The sequence below is a fragment of the Pieris brassicae genome, chromosome 11 (assembly GCF_905147105.1).
Source record: "Pieris brassicae chromosome 11, ilPieBrab1.1, whole genome shotgun sequence".
Classification (NCBI taxonomy): domain Eukaryota; kingdom Metazoa; phylum Arthropoda; class Insecta; order Lepidoptera; family Pieridae; genus Pieris; species Pieris brassicae.
The window spans coordinates 4,951,585-4,972,184 of NC_059675.1; the positions used below are offsets into that span (position 1 = coordinate 4,951,585).

Here is a 20,600-nt window from a genome sequence, read left to right on the forward strand (position 1 = left end):
TCACAGTTCAAAGTAAAAGTAAAGTAAGAAGTAGGTATTCAATGAAATAATCTTTAGTTTAAAAATATATTGAAAAGCTAATTATTACTTTTATTTTCACTGAGTTTTCTTTTTCGTGCTTTCTGTTTAGCACCTCTCTTTAGTTCAATGGACTTTTTGACTTTGTTTTCAATTTCACTTTGAATTGATAGTTTAGTAAATTGTATGGCTCTCTGATAACTATCTATAAGCGGTTCCAACATATCTGACGTAAATTCTATTTGGGAAATATTCTCCTTCCCTCCTGATTGCAAAATTTCCTGCAACATTAAAGACAGTTTTTTATAAAACTATAAATGAAAAAATGTTTACATACTACATCAAATTTCTGGAATTAGTACGTAAATAACACTGAAAATGTTTAGAACTGGATTTCAATTTTCGAACTCTTTGGTAACTTAATGTAGTATATTGCATTCACTTGTCATTTGATTTTGTGAATTGGCGGCAAAGCTAAGCTAAGCTTGTTACACGTGAAAATGAAACTAACGCGAGAAAATGTTTAGTCAATGTTTTATAATGACTTTCGTTGTGTGCACACAGTTGTGCTAGAAAATGAAAGGACAGTTACTGCAGACTGGTATGTCAATCGCTGTTTGCCTGTTGTATTGGAAAAAAATGGACATCAGCGCCCTCGAAGCAGGATCCTCCTTCACCACGCTTCAGCACACTTCGCAAAACGGACTGTTGAATATTTGACTACGGCGAGTGTCGAAATAACCCGACCTGGCGCCCTGCCACTTCATTTATTCCTAAGAACTAAAGATAAAATTCGAGGTATTCGCTTTACGAGCCCTGAAGTTGCGGTGAAAGCGTACGAAAATGCCATAGAAGAGACCCAAGGAAGGACCTAAGGAAGAATGAGCCCACTGATTTTCTCAGTGGTTCCATCCAATGCGACGATATGTAGAGGAACGGAGAAAACTTCGAAAAACAATAAAAAAAATCCGTGTTACGTATCACGTGTTAGGTATCATTTATCTTATATGTATGTATATGCAAGTTGGATTTTCGTCACCGAAATGCCATACATACCTTGAACATTTGTAGTTGATTCTGAACCAAAAAAGTTACAGCATTTCCAAGTCTGCCAGCTCTTCCTGTGCGCCCTACTCTATGTACATATGTTTTTATATTTTTTGGGGGATCATAAGACAGTACAAAGTTGCAGTCTGGTATGTCAATTCCTCTGGCTAAGGCATCAGTGCTTACAATTCTAAAATGTAAAAAAAAGTTTGGTTCTGCATGAAATACTCAAAAATGTATACTTGATCAAAATTATAATTTTGATCTTAATTGCATTTAATGGTGATTATTACAGTTTACATTCTTGGCCAGGTAAAAATTGTTTCAGTTTGAATGCAGAACTAGGATTTCATATCATTTCATTACTTTATAATAATTAAACAAATTTACATTAATTAGTTATTACACATATAAAAGGCCTGTTAAGATTACTGAAATTTCGATTAATGTTTGGGAATTTTTGTAAATATAACTTACACATTTATTTCAGAAAGTCTAAATTTCTTTAACACATTTTCTCTAGATGATCTATCTAGAGAAGCTGACAATTCTGCCACTTTTATCTTTCCTTCTGCCCAATTATTAAGAAGTACTGTTAATCTGTGTGCTGATTGCCCTGAATTCATGAAGCATAAAACTTTGTCCCATTTTTGTTCTACTAAGAAGTGATAAAGAATCAATGGCTTTTCTTCCGTGGAACATGTAACAAATTGTTCTTTTAATTCATCAGGCGTTGAATATTTTTTAGAATTTTTGTCCAAAGTATCAGATATTGGTGCAACCGAGAATAATTTTGGTTGAAATAATCCCCACTGCTCTAGTAACTCAGGATCAGGTGATAAAGTTGCAGAAAAAAGAAGTTTGTGAGGTGGGCTTTTTGCGTTGCATATGAAATCCCAATTTAGTTGGGCAATTTTGTTTGATGCATGGCCTTCCAGTTGAATGTGCTTATACATATGATAAAGCCAGTCATTTTGTATATTATCCATAATTCTGTCAGCTTCATCAATAACAAGAAATTTCAAATATTTTAGTGTAAATCCTTCAGTATTTTGTAGATGTTCAACTAATCTTCCTGCTGTACAAACAATTATGTCTACTGTGCTGATCCAGCCATGAGTTTCAGCTAAAAAGTAAACTGAGATTGAACAAATAAGGTAACACAGGACTGCAATAGTTTAATAAATATGAGGAAAATTATGAATAGATCAAGGAATTTGTGGTCAAGTTGCATAACATTTAAGTTTTATATTGTGTTATAATAAATATGTCTGTATACTTGTGTTTAAAACGCCTTACTGTTTTTTAATATTTGTTGTTGTTCCTTTTGCCATGGTGTTGCTCCACTTAACAATGCCACTTTAAGACCAGTATTAGTGCAATATTTTCGAAATACAGCAGATACTTGTGTGGCTAATTCTTGTACAGGCAGCACTACTAATGCTCTTATGTGATGTCCTAGTTCCGGCATCAGACTCTATAAATTAAACATTAAATTGATTAGCAAATTCATAATAATTGGTCTGGATTTATCTAAACATTTTTTTTAAATTTTAAAATGGAAATGTTTACCTGAATGATTGGTAATACAAAGCATAGTGTCTTTCCACTACCTGTTGGAGCAGAAACACATACATCATGTGGCCATAATGGAGCAGGTAAGCTTTGTTCTTTCAATATAAATGGAATAACTTGTTCTTGTACTGGAAACAAATTTTTAACTCCCTCACTTGCCAAGGTCTTTTTCAGTGTACTGTGTAACCATGCTTGGTCTTCTACTTTACATTTGAGTTTTTGAAGATTCTTGGACACACTATAGGCATGAGACAACCAATATGGTAAAACTCTTTCTACCTGAAATAAGACAATAAAAGACCGTAGTATGAGACAAGTAAGATAGCATCACAATTCACAAAACAATTTGAATTAAAATTCTAGGCATGTTATTTTTAAAATAATATGAATTACCTTTGGTTTTTTCTCAAAGTCACTACTTCCAAGTACTTTAAATTCACTAATAATATTAGTTTTTTCAACTGTTGGTTTAACATTTGTTACTACAACTTTTTCTTTCAACTCCTCCAATGGATTCTGCGCAACATCCATATAAATATTATCAATTTGTAATTCGTTATTGTCCTCATGTTTTTCATTTTTCGGTGCAGTTTCACAAGATTCAGAACCTAGCTTTTTTGAAGATGCCTTTTTCCTATCTTCAATTGCTTGCTTTAGTTTAAGTAAATGAACAGATTCTTGACTTGCTAAATTGTCTTCAGCATCTCCTGTATATCTGAATAATTAAAATTACATGAAACGTAAGTTTATATTAACGCAAATGATTTTATGTATTTTACAATACCTGTTAATAATAAATAAATCCATACTTTAAGATATGCTCAATTTTTTCACTTATAAGACTATTTATAAAATTTTTATAGGTTTACAATAAAAAATATAAATAATTTTCACATGTCTCATAAATGTTGAAACTATTTTAATTCAAAACATAACCTCATACCTCAAAAGCACAGACTAGGAAGACTATCAGTCATTCACAGCATACATAAAAACAGATAGCCCCTAAGCATTAGACATCATTGATGTATAATATGTATACAATAAAAACTGTAATTAAAAAAACTTATAATTGCATTACTATATATATAGTAAAAATAAAAAAAGCCATTCTGGTTTTATTTTATTTCCTTCTGAACTGCGTAATTAATACTCGCTCATACTAGGAAATGTAGAAAAGAGAAACAGAGATAGATATAGAGAATACCTCAGACGAAACATTGATGAGGTTTGATCGGCATAGAAGAATTGCCTATTTGCGTATTAATCGACCTAAGGGTTGAAACTAATAAAAATCGTATGCTGAAAGTCTCCAATAACACTGCCTGAAAAGATTGTGTTGTCATTTTATATTTTTTAAAAGCACAAAAAGTTAATATTAAAATTAAATTGTGTGACTTTTTTCTCTCCGGTCGGGTTTAAATGTAAATTTAAAAAATAATAAAGCTATCATGACATGACCCCATCGGCTGCGCGCAGCCCTCACCAAGGGCTATATGCCCGCCCCCGTACCGCCCTGTATCAGCAGGGCGCGAACACAGACACCACCTGAAGGGGGCATACGCCCCGAACTGGACAAAACACCCCCCTCGCAAGGGAGGGTGTAGCACTAACTACGAGAAAATAAAGCTATCAGAAAAAGCGATATTTCTTAAGAGTTACATATTTAAGCTCTTTGTAAATTTCTTCAATTTTTTGGTTTAGACATCTTAAATCTCCGAAATTGTATGATTGAAGAAATGTACCCTTACCACATTGTTTTTGTATCTTTAAAACTACATTCAAAACAAAATAAAAGTAGAGTGTCGAAATTCTGATTTCAAAATTTATTTTATTGGAGTTTTTGTCCCACTTCATAATTTTATTTTAAATACTGTATATATATATATAGGTAATAGAGAATAAAAGATACAAGACAAGAAGGCAGACTGCAGCTTGGCTGAAAAGCGAATGATTAAAAAATATTTTGTCATAGATTACATTATCATTATTCTATAATCTGTGAGTTTTATTGGCATTGGCAGTTGTCAGCATTTATGATTTGATCATTAAACTGAATATTCCGTGCATTATTTTTCATCTTTCCATTTTCCACATTTGTGAAATAAAAGTTGATTTATCTCAGATATATCAACATCATACTATTTAATAATTATTGAACTAAAAAAATACTCATATGTAGTAATATGAACTTGAGTTTTTAGAACCAAATATAATAAATTCTATCAAAATGGCTAGTGTTTCCTATCAAATCGCCAATCTTCTCGAGAAGGTAACCGGTGTTTAATATTTTTGATTAATATTTCTTAATTTAGAATTATGATTTTCTTTTCATATACAAACGTACTTTTTGTTTACGTAGATGACATCAAATGACAAGGATTTTCGTTTTATGGCTACAAATGATTTGATGACCGAACTGCAAAAAGACAGCATAAAGTTGGATGATGATTCTGAAAGAAAAGTTGTAAAAATGTTGCTTCGTTTACTTGAAGATAAAAACGGAGAGGTTCAAAATCTAGCAGTTAAATGGTATGTTTTTGATTAGACATATATCGGTTTAATACATATTTAAATTGATTATATATATATTTGTTTCATATAGTCTGGGCCCACTTGTGAATAAAGTTAAGGAATATCAAGTTGAGGGCATCGTGGAAACTTTATGTGCAAATATGTTGTCGGATACTGAACAACTAAGAGATATAAGCAGCATTGGGCTAAAGACTGTTATATCAGAGTTGCCTTTGGGATCTAACACATTAGCTGCAAATGTGTGCAAAAAAATAACAGGCCGGTTAAGTAGTGCTATTGAGAAGGTATATATTTTTATTAATTTCAATGTGTTGGATTTAATTTATTATGTTTTGGATTCACACCCTCTATTGACATGTATATGATGTTAATTCACTGATTATTTGAACTTCAACTTTTTGAGTGCTTCATATAATTAAAGAAGTTAAACCAAGTGTGTAATATTTAAGAAAGACATTTGTTTTACTATGGAAAATATTTTGCTGTGATTATTGTAAATCATACCTTTGCAATTATTAAAGCCAATATAATTTAATAAACTTAACATGTATATTATTGTAGCAAGAAGATGTTTCCGTGCAATTAGAAGCATTAGATATCTTGGCGGACCTACTTAGCAGGTTTGGTGGACTGCTGATATCATTTCATCCAATGTTGCTGAATTCATTGTTACCCCAACTTGCTTCTCCAAGACAGGTATTGTATATAATCAATTCTTTCAATTCTTATATTGTCAAATGTATTTAATTTAAAACTCAAAATAATTTAATTTCCTTATTCTTTTATGTAATAAATCAATGAGCCATCCTGAATTGCCACATTAAAATAAATAAAAAAATGGTTAATTCATAGTTGTATGCCTAATGCTTTTCTAAAATGAGTATGTTTAAAACATTCTGATGTTTTTACAGGCTGTTCGTAAGCGAACCATTGTAGCGCTTTCTCACTTGGTGATGTCTTGTAATGCAACTTTGTACAACAAATTGATTGATCATCTTTTGGAGGGATTGAGCACTTCTTCATCAGCTAGCGTCAGCCGTACACATATACAATGCATTGCCTCTATTTGGTATGTGTTTGACCTAATATTTGATAACTATTCAAACACCAACTATCTTACTCTTGTATCTATATGATACTAATGAATTCATATTTCAGAGTCATCTTGTTTTTATTCCTTTGATAGTTCATCACATATTCAATCATTATTATTAATGTTTAGCCGACAGGCTGGACACAGATTTGGTGAACAGTTGTGGCGAGTGGCACCACAAGTTCTTGAACATTCAATGGACTCCGATGAGGAGTTGAGAGAGCATTGCCTTCAGGCTCTGGAAGCCATTGTTTTAAAGTGCCCAAAAGAGGTTCAGCCACATATTCCTACTGTAAGTATTTCAAAATATATTTAAGAATTTACATTTTCCATCATACCATTTTACAACCAGGTGCAAGTTATGTTATGTCATAAATGATAACACTCTGGTTATGTTTTGATGAAGAAATATAGAGGAGGAATTTGTTTTTGATTTCTTATGCATCTTTGGATTGTGTAATAAGAAATGTTAGAAAACAATGAGGGATCTCTATTAGTATACATTGTGAAATCACAATTACCAAATTCTATATACATAAACTATCCAATGTAATGCACAATTGCTATCTATCAGACCTCTATTAGTTAATTTATTTCATTATTACTCTTGTCTTGCAAATGAATAGGTGTATTTATTATAAGTAAAATATTTTAATCAATACTAATAGCCTCCTGTTTGTTTGCTCCCTGTTACATAAAAAAAAAATTAAACCTGTAGATCTCTAAGAACAAATTTAACAGCCAAATTGGCACTTTAAGATATGTTGTATATACATGAAAGTATATAATTAATTTGTTGTAGATAATAGACCTCTGCCTTAAGATGATAACTTATGACCCCAACTATAACTATGAAGATGAGGAGGTAAGTGGTGGTGGAGAGGATGAAGATATGGAAGAGGAGTCCTTTGAGCCTGATGCAGACCCTGAGTCTGACTCCGAAGAGTACTCTGATGATGATGACATGTCGTGGAAGGTGAAATCCTACTTTTATTAATGAAAAGATTTATTACATGGTGAAATAATGAAAGACTGTAATAAGTTCAGTATATTCTTTGTGTGTTTAAATAAAATAACTTATTTTTATATGCAGATAATAGTGTAGTTGGTCAACATTTTACAATTGCATTGTATGTTATTGAGCATAATTTACACATTAAAAAAATCTATGTAAATTTTTCATAATTATGTACTTTAGTTGCAGAAAGCCTAAAATACCTAAAAGACCTTATGTCACTAAATATTAATGTAATATGTTCAAATTTCTGTATTAGTTTGGACAACATATGTGCAAGATTAATTATGAGATATTGATTAAAGGCAGTTTTAAGTAGAGCTATTGAGGATGTTATCCTAATTAAAATATCTTTATAATATCATATTAAAATATATATATATAATAAAAAACTATTTTTTGAAAATCAGAGCATTAAGTGGTTTTCTTTGAGTAACACTTGTTATATTAATTTTTTTTACTCATTTATAAAATCTAATTTTCAGGTCCGCCGTGCAGCTGCTAAATGTCTCGAATCAGTGATATCCACGCGTCATGAGCTCTTGGCTGAAATGTACCAAACTGTGTCGCCAGCTTTAATTGCCAGGTTCAAAGGTAATTTTTTAACTTCACCATTGACATTTTCTAAAAGTTAACTTACCTTCTAAGAAGGCCAATCTTTTGTTTGTTTTGATAAATATTTATTCAATGAAATGAAAAAAAATCGATACAATTGGATTGAATTATTCGTATTACAGAGCGTGAAGAAAATGTGAAGTGCGACATCCTCAGTGCGTACACGGCTTTACTGAGAGCAACAAAACCTCCGCCCGCCCTACAAGCCTCTATCGCACCCACTGACAACTCTCCCCAAGCTCTGCTTATACAAAGGGTATGTAACCGTCCAGTAGCTCATTGGTCCAGTAGTTAACATATGAGTCTCGAGTAAAATTAAACTTAACAGTGCCATGCCTTGGATGACCAACTAAACCAGTCTGTTTGTTTATTCAAGTTTTCGGATAATCTCCTGTGTACATGGCCAATAGATATCAAAAGATATTGTTTGCTTTAGCCATCTTAGGGAACGTTCAAGTATTACGTAAGGAATTTTCCTCTTGTAAAACGTTACGATGCCGGGCGGGGATTGAATTACGCGTTATTGATAATATTATTTTCGACTTTCCAGTACTTTAAGTAAGTCTTAGGTATAAAGAGTCACGAAACATTTTACTATTGGATACAGAAAATTCTGTGCGCTTCAAGAATCTCCATAAATTGCGTGACGTAGTACTTGAACGCTCCCTTAGCCTGCAAAAGATTATTATTGTTAGTTATGTAAGCAGGTATTCCTCATGTAAAACTTATTTCTGTATTTGAATTAAGGTATGACAATATAATACACATTTTCCACACTCAACACTTTAAGTAACTGTTATAAAAATGTGAGATTGATTGTATTTTTAACCGTCTTTAAATATGGTGGTTATTTAACCGGTGTGTGTGATCTTATTTATAAATCAGGTATATAACAGTTTCATTAAAATCGGTTCAGTAATTTTGATATATCCATGCACTGGTACCAAGGGCACCTTTCAAATATAGGAAGATAAATAATGTGAGGAGTCGGTAGATAGCGGTGCCAGCCTTTACAGTATATAGATACTAAATATAAATAATGTTGGGACATATTTGAAGTGTTTTTTTCTAAATCACTTGATTACAGGTGCCAAGTATCGTCCGTGGCGCTCTTCGCGTAATCCGCGGTCGTAGCGTGCGTGCCCGTGGTGCCGCACTAGCTTTACTGCGTGAGTTGTTAGCCGCGGCTCCTGGCTGCCTCACCGATCATGCCGCTAAGGTCATAAGGGCCCTCACACCACCCCTTATGTGAGTTTTTATTTGTACTGCAGTTTTTTTTGAAGTGAAACTTCTTTATCGGCGTTGTAAAAAAATGCCGTCACATTTTCGGTTACGCGTCACATTAATACGTTACGCGCCATCTTTTTCTTACCCCTACAACGGTTGATTCAAAGCCAGTAATAACAAAAATATACAATAACGATAACAATGATGGTAATAATTATATAACAATTAATGAAATTCTGTAATATACCGTATTCATGTCTATGGTAATAAAAGCCTTTTGTTAAACTTTATCTTATTTAATCTATTTCTGTAAAGTTATATATAGTAGATCATTTTTCTAAAAATAAGGTCATAAAGAAGTTTCACTTCTTCCGTGTGTACACTAGTACACGCACACATTTTTACTTATGTTTAGATGAAATTTGTTGTTCTAACAATCCAGAATGACATGAGTAATATTCTGTTGGTTACAGGAAACTATTAAAAATCAACGTAAAAAACGTAAGCAAACCAGTTAATTGTCAACTATTATAATAATTATTCGTTCAATTCATTTTTTTATAAGAAATATTCCTCTTTCCAACATTTTGTAATTAATCACATTTCTATTAAAACGTTATGTAGGTGTATGAGGCATACCTATTTTTAATAACATTGAGATCAGTGCTTATCATCTGTTTTTTAGTATTAAATTTGATGTCCCCTTCATCTTTCAGGGACAAAGGCACAGCATCATCAATGAAAATAGAGACACTGGTGTTCATCTGGTGGGTGTCCCGGGGTCCGGGTGCTGCGGGGCTTCGTGCGCACGTGACTGCGTTGTTGCCGGCCGTGTTGGCCGCCGTGTCTGACCCCTTCTATAAGGTTACCGCCGAGGCACTGAGGGTTCTGCAGGCGCTGGTTAAGATTATGAGACCACTGGGTGAGATAAACTGTTAAAATTACCAAGAGATGGCTGTTGCAATGGAGTTTGCAATTTTTAATTTATCTCCATTTCGTTTCTTTAATTTATTAATAGGCAAGATTATGAAACTATTGGAAACTACTATAATAAAATAAAATATGTTTATTATGGATTATAAGATACAGGTATCACTTATTTCACGTCAATAAACTTGAATCGGTAGACATCCCTACTCATCGGCAAAAAAGACGAGAGGGTGTAGGCCGAGAGAAAAAGCCGGCGTAAAAACCTATTAAAATAACAATTCAAAATGACTATGGCATACATTATCTATAGTATTGTCTTTTCTTAACATAGCTTTTACACATTAAGAACATACTTTTTAACGTATTGAAGCTATGTATTATTATTATAAACTTATAAATTTAAATTTTTCCGACGTTTCGCGTGCTTTACAGCGTGCGTGGTCACGGTGACCACGCGACCACGCGAAACGTCGGAAAATTTAAAATTATATAAATAATTTTAAGTTTCTAATAATAATACATTGCTTCAATCCGTTTAAAAAGTGTTTTCTTAAACATTATCTATGAAGAAACCTTCTGGTTCATAGATAATAACATAGGAGGGAGAAGAAGCCAGAAGAAGGGAGAATATTAAACTTCACACATATAACTTGTATAAATAAATCCATATCTACTTTTCAAAAAATAATTTAAACTATTGAATATAAGCGAATTTAAATGTAAAAAGATAATAAAAAAGTCAATTTCGGATGTTTAATCAAAGAGAATACTTTTGAAACATTATACTGTGAGAAATGAAACTTATATTTATTATTTCTTATGTATGAGTTGTTTCTTAACCCTAGATAACATAGAAAATAACGAATGTATCGAAGTGGAGCCGGCACCGGAAGAGTTCCGTCCGTTCATCCCCGCGATGTACGAGTGCACGCTCGTACGACTACGTGCGACTGATATGGACCAGGAGGTGAAGGAACGCGCTATAGCCACCTGTGGACAACTTATCTGTCACTTTGGTGATTATTTACAGGTGATTTAGAATTATATAAGTAGAAATTCCTCTTTATTTGTTTAGCAAAAAAATGTCTAAAATTCGTGTAACGTGATTTATCAAAACTACCTACCATTGTAGAAAAATTATTGAATATGTCATTCAAGTATTGTCTTTGGTTAACATAGCTTTTACACATTGAAGGAAAACAATTTTTTAACTGGATGAAAGCTATTTGTATTATATAAACTTAGTCGATACCAACTCCGGGGTAAAGCACGCGAAACGTCGCAAAAATTATGTAAATAATAAGTTTATAATAATACAAATAGCTTTAATCCGGTTAAAAAATTGTTTTTTTTTTCAATATGTCATTCAAGTTATAGTGTAACCGTCATGACTATCATGAACGCTTTTTAAATTCCACATTTATCAAAAAAATACATTTTTGCAAAACATTTTTATTTAACAATGCACATTCCTGTATAAATTAAACCATAACTAAATGATTTATAAATAATTTCGTATATATTTTTTTTAGAATGAGCTACCGGTGTGTCTTCCGATATTTTTGGAAAGACTGAGAAATGAAATCACAAGACTTACAACCGTTAAGGCCCTCACAAAAATTGCCTCATCACCTCTACGAATTGATCTCAGACCTATCTTGGTAAGAAATTGTTACGATTTTCTAATTGTTATAAAGATGAATGCTTTGTATGTGGACAATGGATCGATTCCAAAAACTATTTTAAGATGTTATGTTAGAAGACCGAACCAAAACTCATCAATATCCATTTGTGCATTTTAATAAACAAGCTTTTTGTTTCTTTAAAATCTTTTTTCCTTTAGTTTTTATAATTTATCAATTGCTGTATTTTTTTCACGCGTAAAACTTTCGGTCAAGTTATTCAATAAATGTACATTATTCGTTTACATTTTTCCATCTCATCCTTTTACGTCCAGGGTCTTGGTTTTTGGTGCCCTGGTCTACTGTATTCGCTCCAAGTGGTCCATCTCTGTCTCTTGATCTTGTCTTGATAGACTACGAAATAGATAAATTAAACAAGAAAATGATTGTTATTTATTTAAACACAAAATATTTCAGTCCGATGCAGTGCCCATTCTCGGATCGTTTCTACGTAAGAACCAAAGGGCTTTGAAACTATCGACGCTTCTTCTACTTGACACACTCGTACAGAATTATAGCGATCACATCAGTATAGAGCTGTTGAGTAAGGTAAATAAAAACATTTAGATTTATGCATATAATAAATTCATTAAAATTAAGGTAATATGTAGAAAGTGAGAATAGCACTAATATTTTTTTAATTCCTCTTATATCTAGCAAAAAGAACTTTCTTGTCACAAATTCATGCCTGTCGACATACTTGCTTTGAAGTCACGAGAGTTGGTACCATTTTATACATTAAAAAATATACTCAATTTTTTTTTAAAATAATTAAATACTAGACGCATAATTTCTATGGGTAGCAAATTTATTATAAATTTTGTAGGTGCTGACGGAAGTACCGGCGTTGGTATCGGAGGTGGATTTACACTGCGCGCAAACAGCTCTGTCACTGGTGTCGAACGTTTGCCGCCGCTGCCCTGCTGCCCTCAGGCATGAGGCGCTCACTCCCAACATACTGGCCTTGGCCAACTCACCGTTGCTGCAAGGTTTTCATCATGTTCATTTATTTATCCCCGAAAAATTTGGAAACTAAATGCATGCAAATTACCTAGGTTTACGTATGTTATAAATGCGATTCAGAAGTGCGTCGATATTTATTTATATTATCTATTATGTATATATACCAACATAACATCTGCCTATAGCATATCTGGCATTGATAAATTATGCAATATTGAATATTGTGGAATGCCATCCACGAATGTTAGGTACCATCAGGGATGATTGAACTAGTTAAAGATATACTCTAAAAGTATAAGTAAGTGTCATTTTAATATTAACGGCAGCATGACGAAGTCTGACGAACAAATTCTGGGAATACAAAGAATGACTTACGGCAGAGTTACCAATATACTTAAAGACGAGAGTCTTAGATGTGTATATTCATTCCCATTTTTTTCTTACGGGAACCAATCATGGATATATTACTCGAACACAAACAGAAAAATAACAATTTTTCAACAAGGAATGAAACGAAGTACTGAATTTAAAACTAAACGACAAGATCAGAAATACAGAAATAAGACAGAAAACAAAAGTTATTGATGCACTATCCCATTGCAAACATACTTAAGAGGGAATGGCACACCGCTCGGGTGAACAGTGACTGACAGAAAGACAGGGTAACATGGTGGTAGGGTATCGAAATAGAGGCCGCCCTCTTGCATGGTGGGCTGATGAGCTTAAGAAAGTCAATGGGAGAAAAATGCTCAAGATAAAGAGAGTTTGAGCCAATTGTAGGAGGCCTATACTCTATAAGAGGTCCTTGAAAAAAAAAAGCAAAAATACAAATATATATATGACTTAGTACAAATATATCTTTTGTTAACATAGCTTTTACACATTAGGAAAACACTTTTTAAACGGATTGAAGTTATGTATTATTTTTTTTATTATATTATAATTATTTAAATTAAAAATGACGTAAATAATTATAACTTTATGATAATAATACATAGCTTCAATCCGTTTAAAAATTTTTTTTTTTTAATATATATGATTTATTTATTTTAAATGTGTGTATTTATATTTTTAAACTAAATAGACATAATATATTAGGCGTAATTATTTTTATACTATTTTTGCAATTTGTTATTATTTTATAATAATATATGTCCTCTTAGCGTATATGTCCGTTTTAATTAATTCAGGTGGTGCCTTGAAGGCAATGGTAGGTGTACTATCGGCGTTGGTGGATGCGGATGTACCTGGGTGCTCCAGACGGGAACTGTTGGCCTTGTTAGTTGCTCCGGTACACCGGAATACCGACCATAACGCAACCGCTCACCATATTAAGCAGGTACATACATTAGGTTTTATTTGAGCTTTTTAATAAAGACACTCTTTGCGTTAAACTATACATTAAAATTATTTTTTTTGTTTAGCGCTGTTTTTGTTATAACATATAATAACTATATATTTTACCGCCGCCTTAGACGACATTTTCAGCAAAATATTTTTGTGTGTTTGCCTAGTGGCTTCAGCGTGCGACTCTCATCTCTGTGGTCGTAGGTTCGATCCCCGGCTGTGCACAAATGGATTTTCTTTCTATGTGCGCATTTAACATTCGCTCGAACGGTAAACGAAAACATCGTGAGAAAACCGGCTTGCCTTAGACCCAAAAAGTCGACGGCGTGCGTCAGGCACAGAAGGCTGATCACCTACTTGCCTATTCGATTAACAAATGATCATGAAACAGATACAGAAATCTGAGGCCCTGACCTAAAAAGGTTGTAGCGCCATTTGTTTATGTTTTTTACATTCGACCTTAATTTCGCTCGGCTTCAAATCTACTTCATATAACGTGGACTAAAGATAAACTATGTTTGTAGTGCCGTATGGCCTACTTATTTTATTTAATAATAAACCCAAAAGTAACTTATACCTATTCTAAATTGCGAATTTAAATGAACGCGCAATGATTTCGCACGCGGCTACCTCCGGCTCGCGTCCGGCTCGCGTCAATCAGACCGCTTTCGCACTCCGCTATTGATAGTTTTAAATTTTGATAATTATTTGCTTGCGTCGAGAATACCTACTCCGCTTAATATTATTTCTGTTGCATGTGCTATTTCTTCTACTGAACTTTTTACTCCTTGCTTATACTTCTGTCACGCGTGCAATAAACTTTCTTTCTATATTGTGCACTTGGGATTTTTTAATTGAATCCTGCCTACACCCACACCACTATATGTTAAAAGTTAGTTATTACGGTTACCATTTACGTTATAATACCAGAAAAAAGAAATAATGTCGTTACAAACCTCGGTTTTCACCTCAGATTTCTATATGTGTTAATATACAAGTAGGTGATGAGCTTTCTATGTCTCACACACGCCATCGACCTTTGGGTTAATTGTTGGTGAAAATGATGTTTTTACCATACGAACGAGTGGGTAACTGCGCATATTAAAAGAGGTCCATGGGTGCGTAAATCGAACGACCACAGAGTAGAGTATCAGACGATCCACTGGGCCAACGCTACTTCTTACTTTAATATGGTTATCTATATTTCACAGGCCTATCACTCGCTAGCGAAGTGCGTAGCGGCAGTAGTGGTAGGAGGCGGCAGTGCGGGGGGCGAAGCCCTGCAAACGACGCGGGCTTTCCTTCGGGATGCCGCAGACCCACCCTCCGACACCGTGCATATGTTCGCGCTATTGGCTATCGCTGAGATCGGACGCCATTTGTACGTTTAATTGTTACACTTATACGGTAGGACCGTTTCACGTTGGGCTCTTGAGTTGAGTTTAAAAATAACAGACATTTTTTTATATGAAGACAAATGATATATTTAGTCATGGTTTGTGTTTATATTATATTTTTTTTTCTTTGTCGTGCGTTTTATATAATTATATTATACTAGTGACCTGTAAAAAATGTTTTTTAGTTCAATACATAGATGTGTTGTACGTTGAAGTAACTGCAAAATGTATGTGAACGACACACGGTGAAAACAGTGCATAATAATTCTCATTGTTAGACTTATTGTAAAAAAAATTATTTTCTGGCAAATTAGTACCTTAGTACCATTGATACTTTAAGAGCAAAACAACAAATATGATAAAATTATCTTATAACAAAAATTCTCATTAAAATGTTAAACTTTTTACAGGGATCTAAGTTCAATACCGAATCTAAAGGAAGTGCTTCTAAATTCCTTCACGCCATCTTCCGAGGAAGTAAAATCGGCAGCGAGTTACGCCCTTGGCTCAGTGGCCGTTGGCAACCTGCCCGAGTTCCTGCCTTTCATATTGGGCGAGATCGAGGCCCAGCCAAAAAGGCAGTACCTACTACTTCATTCGCTTAGAGAGGTATTCATTTTTATAATTGGCTTTATTAGGTATGTATTTATAAAAAAAAAACTATGAATCAGAGATCTTATTATAACATAAATAACATTTATGTAGTTTATTTCATACTTGCCTAAGAACATACAGAGTTTAGAATTAGTGAACTTTATCACCTTACGCCTTTTAGTAGTAAAAATTGATTTTAATAAAAGTAGCGTTTTGTAAACTAGTTTAATAAATAAATATCCGAGTATGGGAAAATAAGTTTCTAAAAATGGATGAATGAACGTAACGTAGCATCGAATTAATTATGAAATATTTTTTTTCTTCAAAAATGAAACGAATAATGACATTGACATTTTGCCATTGTCAAGTGAATAGTGTGTTCTATACATTCATTTTAAGTGTGTCAAAACAATTTTGATTATTATAAGTTTCTAATACATTTTTATACAAGATAGTAATTTTCTAGATAATCGCCTGCGAATCAACAACTCCAGAGGGAGTGGAGGCTTTGAGGCCTTTCATTCCGGAAATTTGGATTCAACTCTCAAAACACTGCCAATGCGCGGAGGAAGGATCTCGGAATGTCGTATGTATTGTATAATAGAACTAAAAATAATGCTTAGTATAGAGGACTTGTGCACTGAGAGGGCTGGTCTTAATATTAGACGACCATTGGTCAGAGAATATTACTAAGACTAAGCCCTTATTTAACCACATCTGGTTTACATACAATATACAAAAAGAGATTCCATTTTATTCTTCTACCCTTTTTATCTCTATATATAACCACCGTATTATAAATATTATATAATACTAGCTGACCCGGCAAACGTCGTTTTGCCATGTATATTATCTCCAGGAAATATTTTTTAGTTCAATAATAATAACCTATCTACTATAATAAAAATAGGGGTTGATCGTAAGAGCGGTGACAACTTGCGGGTTGTATGCATTTTTGTAAAAAAATGAAAAATTGTTTAAAAAAGAAAAAAAAAATGTTTTTGAGGTTAACACCCCTTATCACTTAGGGGTTTGAAAGATAGTAGCCGATTCTCAGACTTACTGAATATGCATAAAAAATTCATAAGCATCGGTCGAGCCATTTCGGAGGAGTATGGGAACGAACATAGTGACATGAGAATTTTATATATATATATATATATATATAGATAAATAATACATTAATTAAGCATCGTAAAAATAACATTATTTGAATCTAAAACTAAATACCTTATAAAGTTATAATTAAAATATATTAGGCAAGGTTCCGAAAATACTTATTATACATTAATTTGAAATTAATTTCTTTTAACTTTCAAGGTTGCCGAATGTCTAGGAAAGTTGTGTCTCCTGGAGCCGCAAGACTTGTTGCCACACCTAAAGGAGTTCCTCAAGTCTCCCGAACCATTAACCAGGACCACAGCTGTAACGGCTGTCAAATTCACCATTTCTGATCAGGTAAATAATGCCAAGCTATTTAGACGACGCGTTTGGATTTTTTTTAAATAAAAACTAATTGGATTGTATCTGTTTCGGTGTATTTAGCAGAAATGAGTTGGTCTGATGCATTGTTAACACACTTTAACAATATTTTGATGATTGGTGCTTAATGTCTTCGTACAATCACGCAAATCGTGGACCAAGCTTTTTGTCATATATATATGAAATGTATAGTTAGATAATTTGTATTTGATAAGAGCTGTGTTCTTAATGAATCTCACTCGTAGACCATTCAAAAATGCGCAATAAATACTTGCTCGATACGATGTATATGTCGCAGCTAACTAGCTGAATTAGCCGTTCCATTAACAGCCTAGCCTAGTTTAACTAGCGGCCTAAAACATGGTCAGCCAGTTGATCGATCAGCTAGGCAAATGACTTGGATCGATGATGTTTTATACTCGTCTAGCTATTTGACTGTTCATTCTCGTTCATTCTGTTCAAACTCGAAACGAAACTCTTCAAACTGTCGATAATGTCAAAATGACAAATGTTTTTCCAAAATTTCATAAAACAAAACAACAAGTACAATTGCAGAGTCTAGTGACAATAATAATGTGAATTTGACTTAAGCAATTTAATTTCAAAAGAACTATTTTCTTAATGTCATGTTTCATCTTTTTTATTAATGCCAAATTTACTGTATCGTACGAATGGCCTAAGCATTAGCCAGCCCGTTTATTAAATGTTATAACAAACGCTACGGCTGAATCTCTTTCAGGCCGTTGGTTAAACGGCTAGGCTGTTAATTCAACGGCTAATTAAGCTAGTTGGCTGCGAAATATACTATGCCCACAAAATCGTAAAAAAACTGATCGAAGCCACTTGATTATTATTGTATTTTTAAATTCTGTAGCCGCAAGCAATAGACGGCCTCCTCCGTGCCTGTATGGCAGAGCTTCTAGTGCCTCTACGCGATCCGGAACTTGGCGTGCGTCGGGTGGCCTTAGTGGCTTTCAACTCTGCTGCTCATAATAAACCCAGCCTCGTCAGAGATCTGCTACCGCAAGTGCTGCCCACTATTTATAGTGAGACTAAAGTGAAGGTAATTTGTATGCTGCTATTTTCCGTAAAATTAAGATTAATCTATGTAATTTTTTTTACATGTGTAAGTTGTAACTTATAATCTTATATGTAGCGTATTTGTAGCGCTTTTGATAAGTTTTATTGTGTGTGTATGTGTTCAAGTGAATTCGAGTATGGTTACAATTCGATTTTTTTAGTGATTTTAAATTAAAGTATTTAAAACGTGTGTACCTGTCTGTCGGATTCGCTAGTATATAACATGTATATATTACTTTCAAACTGCCTTAAATCTAAATGCTGGGTCAAAATTTAATTAGTAGGAATTAAATCAGTTAAAAGTAAAAAATATTTATAATAATAAAACATGTCTTGACTCCGCTTCGATACCAACGTTTATAATATACTTTTAGAAAGAGCTAATACGTGAAGTGGAAATGGGTCCATTTAAGCACTCAGTGGACGATGGCTTAGACCTGCGTAAGGCAGCATTCGAGTGTATGTACACACTATTAGGGACTTGCTTGGACCGCCTCGACGTGTTTGAGTTCCTGCGACACGTGGAAGACGGCCTCAGAGACCATTACGACATCAAGATGTTGACTTACCTCATGTGCGCGAGGTTGGCAAGCCTGTGCCCCGCTGTTGTTTTGCAAAGTAAGTCCGTTTTATATGGTTTTTTGTAGAATGTTGGTACGGTTTCAATATAAGAGTTTTGCCTGACAGTAAGTCATTCTAATAAATTTATTTTGTTATATTCAGTTGGTCAAATTCATGAATAAGTTTTTTTGTCTTGTAAAAGACTTCTGGTTCAACTTTAAATCTATTTAAATAAAAATGAATCGCATAATATGTGGCTAAGCTCAAAACTTGAAGACGGCTGGAAATTCGAGTATTTTTAAATTTTGAATCCTTTAACTCTGAGGAAGGTTTTTATGGAGAGAAAAGTTAAAAAAAATTAAATGAAAGCGAAACGAAGTTTGTGATAGCTAATTTTGAATAAAATTCTAAATACTGGTAGTATTATATATATATACGTTTAGTACAATGGGGCTGTTCAAGTATAACGTTATTATTATTTACTTATTACGCATATTACCCACCCATTGTCTGTGCTTGAAAACGAAATGCATTTTTAAAAGCTTTGCTTACTTTTGCTGACAAGAGCAAGGGGAGGGAGAATATTTTGCAGTAAATTTGTTTACGTAATACTTGAACGGCCTCAATACTATTATATCAAAAATATGTGATATAATGTTAGGGACTTAATAAATTATAAATTTCGATATGACTATGACATGACAAAAAAAAATTATTTGCTTTTATTATATAATTTGACAGTTGCATGTTAGTTTGACATGGCTGATTGTGTTTTCTTTAATTCACGCAGCACTCGTGCTTAGACATATTTCAATGTGGCAACCCAAAAATAAATGTAATTTGGTTACCTACACCAGGGTTGGAGAGTCTAGTGGAGCCTCTCCGTGCGACCTGTACTATGAAAGTGAAGGCCAATTCAGTGAAACAGGAGTACGAGAAGCAGGATGAACTCAAACGGTCAGCTTTACGAGCCGCAGCTGCCTTGTTGCAGATACCTGAAGCTGGTAAGTCACTGGTGTAATTAGATGCGATTTGAATTATTATTATTGTTTATATCAGAAAAATATTGTTACGACGCCTACGACTGAATATATGTAATTAATGGTACTAAACAGCTCTACGTTAGGTATAATTTCTTAAAATATTTGTTATATACGTCGCCGAAGAGAAAACTTAAAAAGCAATTTTAATTAATTACAGAAAAGAACCCCCACTTAATGGACTTCGTGACTCAAATAAAGTCGTTCCCGGAACTGCAGCCGATCTTCGAGTCCATCCTGAAGGACTCCAGCGGCCTCGACTCCAACCTCATGGATCAGAGTTAGCCGCACTTTGTGGGCTCAATCATGTATATGTTAAAAAATTAATACATTTTCCACTTTATACTCTGTTTTTTTGTGCTTAAATTGTACATTTTTTTAATAACAGTGCGGTATTTT

General features: G+C 33.5%; 2 protein-coding genes across 2 annotated transcripts; one reads left to right on the forward strand and one right to left on the reverse strand.

The window, feature by feature from the left end:
* Nucleotides 1-47: 47 nt before the first annotated feature.
* Nucleotides 48-3,574, reverse strand: LOC123716306 (probable ATP-dependent RNA helicase Dbp73D). The gene is made up of 7 exons (XM_045671980.1): nucleotides 3,425-3,574; nucleotides 3,034-3,355; nucleotides 2,638-2,919; nucleotides 2,365-2,542; nucleotides 1,543-2,191; nucleotides 1,075-1,255; nucleotides 48-299 (listed from the first exon to the last, which is right to left on the reverse strand). The coding sequence occupies exons 1-7, from the start codon at nucleotides 3,445-3,447 to the stop codon at nucleotides 78-80; spliced, it is 1,857 nt and encodes a 618-aa protein (XP_045527936.1). The 5' UTR covers nucleotides 3,448-3,574; the 3' UTR covers nucleotides 48-77.
* A 1,124-nt stretch (nucleotides 3,575-4,698) lies between these two features.
* Nucleotides 4,699-20,544, forward strand: LOC123716410 (cullin-associated NEDD8-dissociated protein 1). The gene is made up of 24 exons (XM_045672143.1): nucleotides 4,699-4,912; nucleotides 5,003-5,172; nucleotides 5,246-5,459; nucleotides 5,737-5,871; nucleotides 6,087-6,244; nucleotides 6,398-6,560; nucleotides 7,071-7,244; nucleotides 7,769-7,877; nucleotides 8,021-8,154; nucleotides 8,986-9,146; nucleotides 9,842-10,047; nucleotides 10,901-11,085; nucleotides 11,588-11,716; nucleotides 12,155-12,286; nucleotides 12,564-12,726; nucleotides 13,891-14,039; nucleotides 15,259-15,428; nucleotides 15,855-16,053; nucleotides 16,505-16,624; nucleotides 17,359-17,496; nucleotides 18,395-18,583; nucleotides 18,975-19,218; nucleotides 20,019-20,165; nucleotides 20,362-20,544. The coding sequence occupies exons 1-24, from the start codon at nucleotides 4,871-4,873 to the stop codon at nucleotides 20,484-20,486; spliced, it is 3,756 nt and encodes a 1,251-aa protein (XP_045528099.1). The 5' UTR covers nucleotides 4,699-4,870; the 3' UTR covers nucleotides 20,487-20,544.
* The last annotated feature ends 56 nt before the right edge of the window (nucleotides 20,545-20,600 follow it).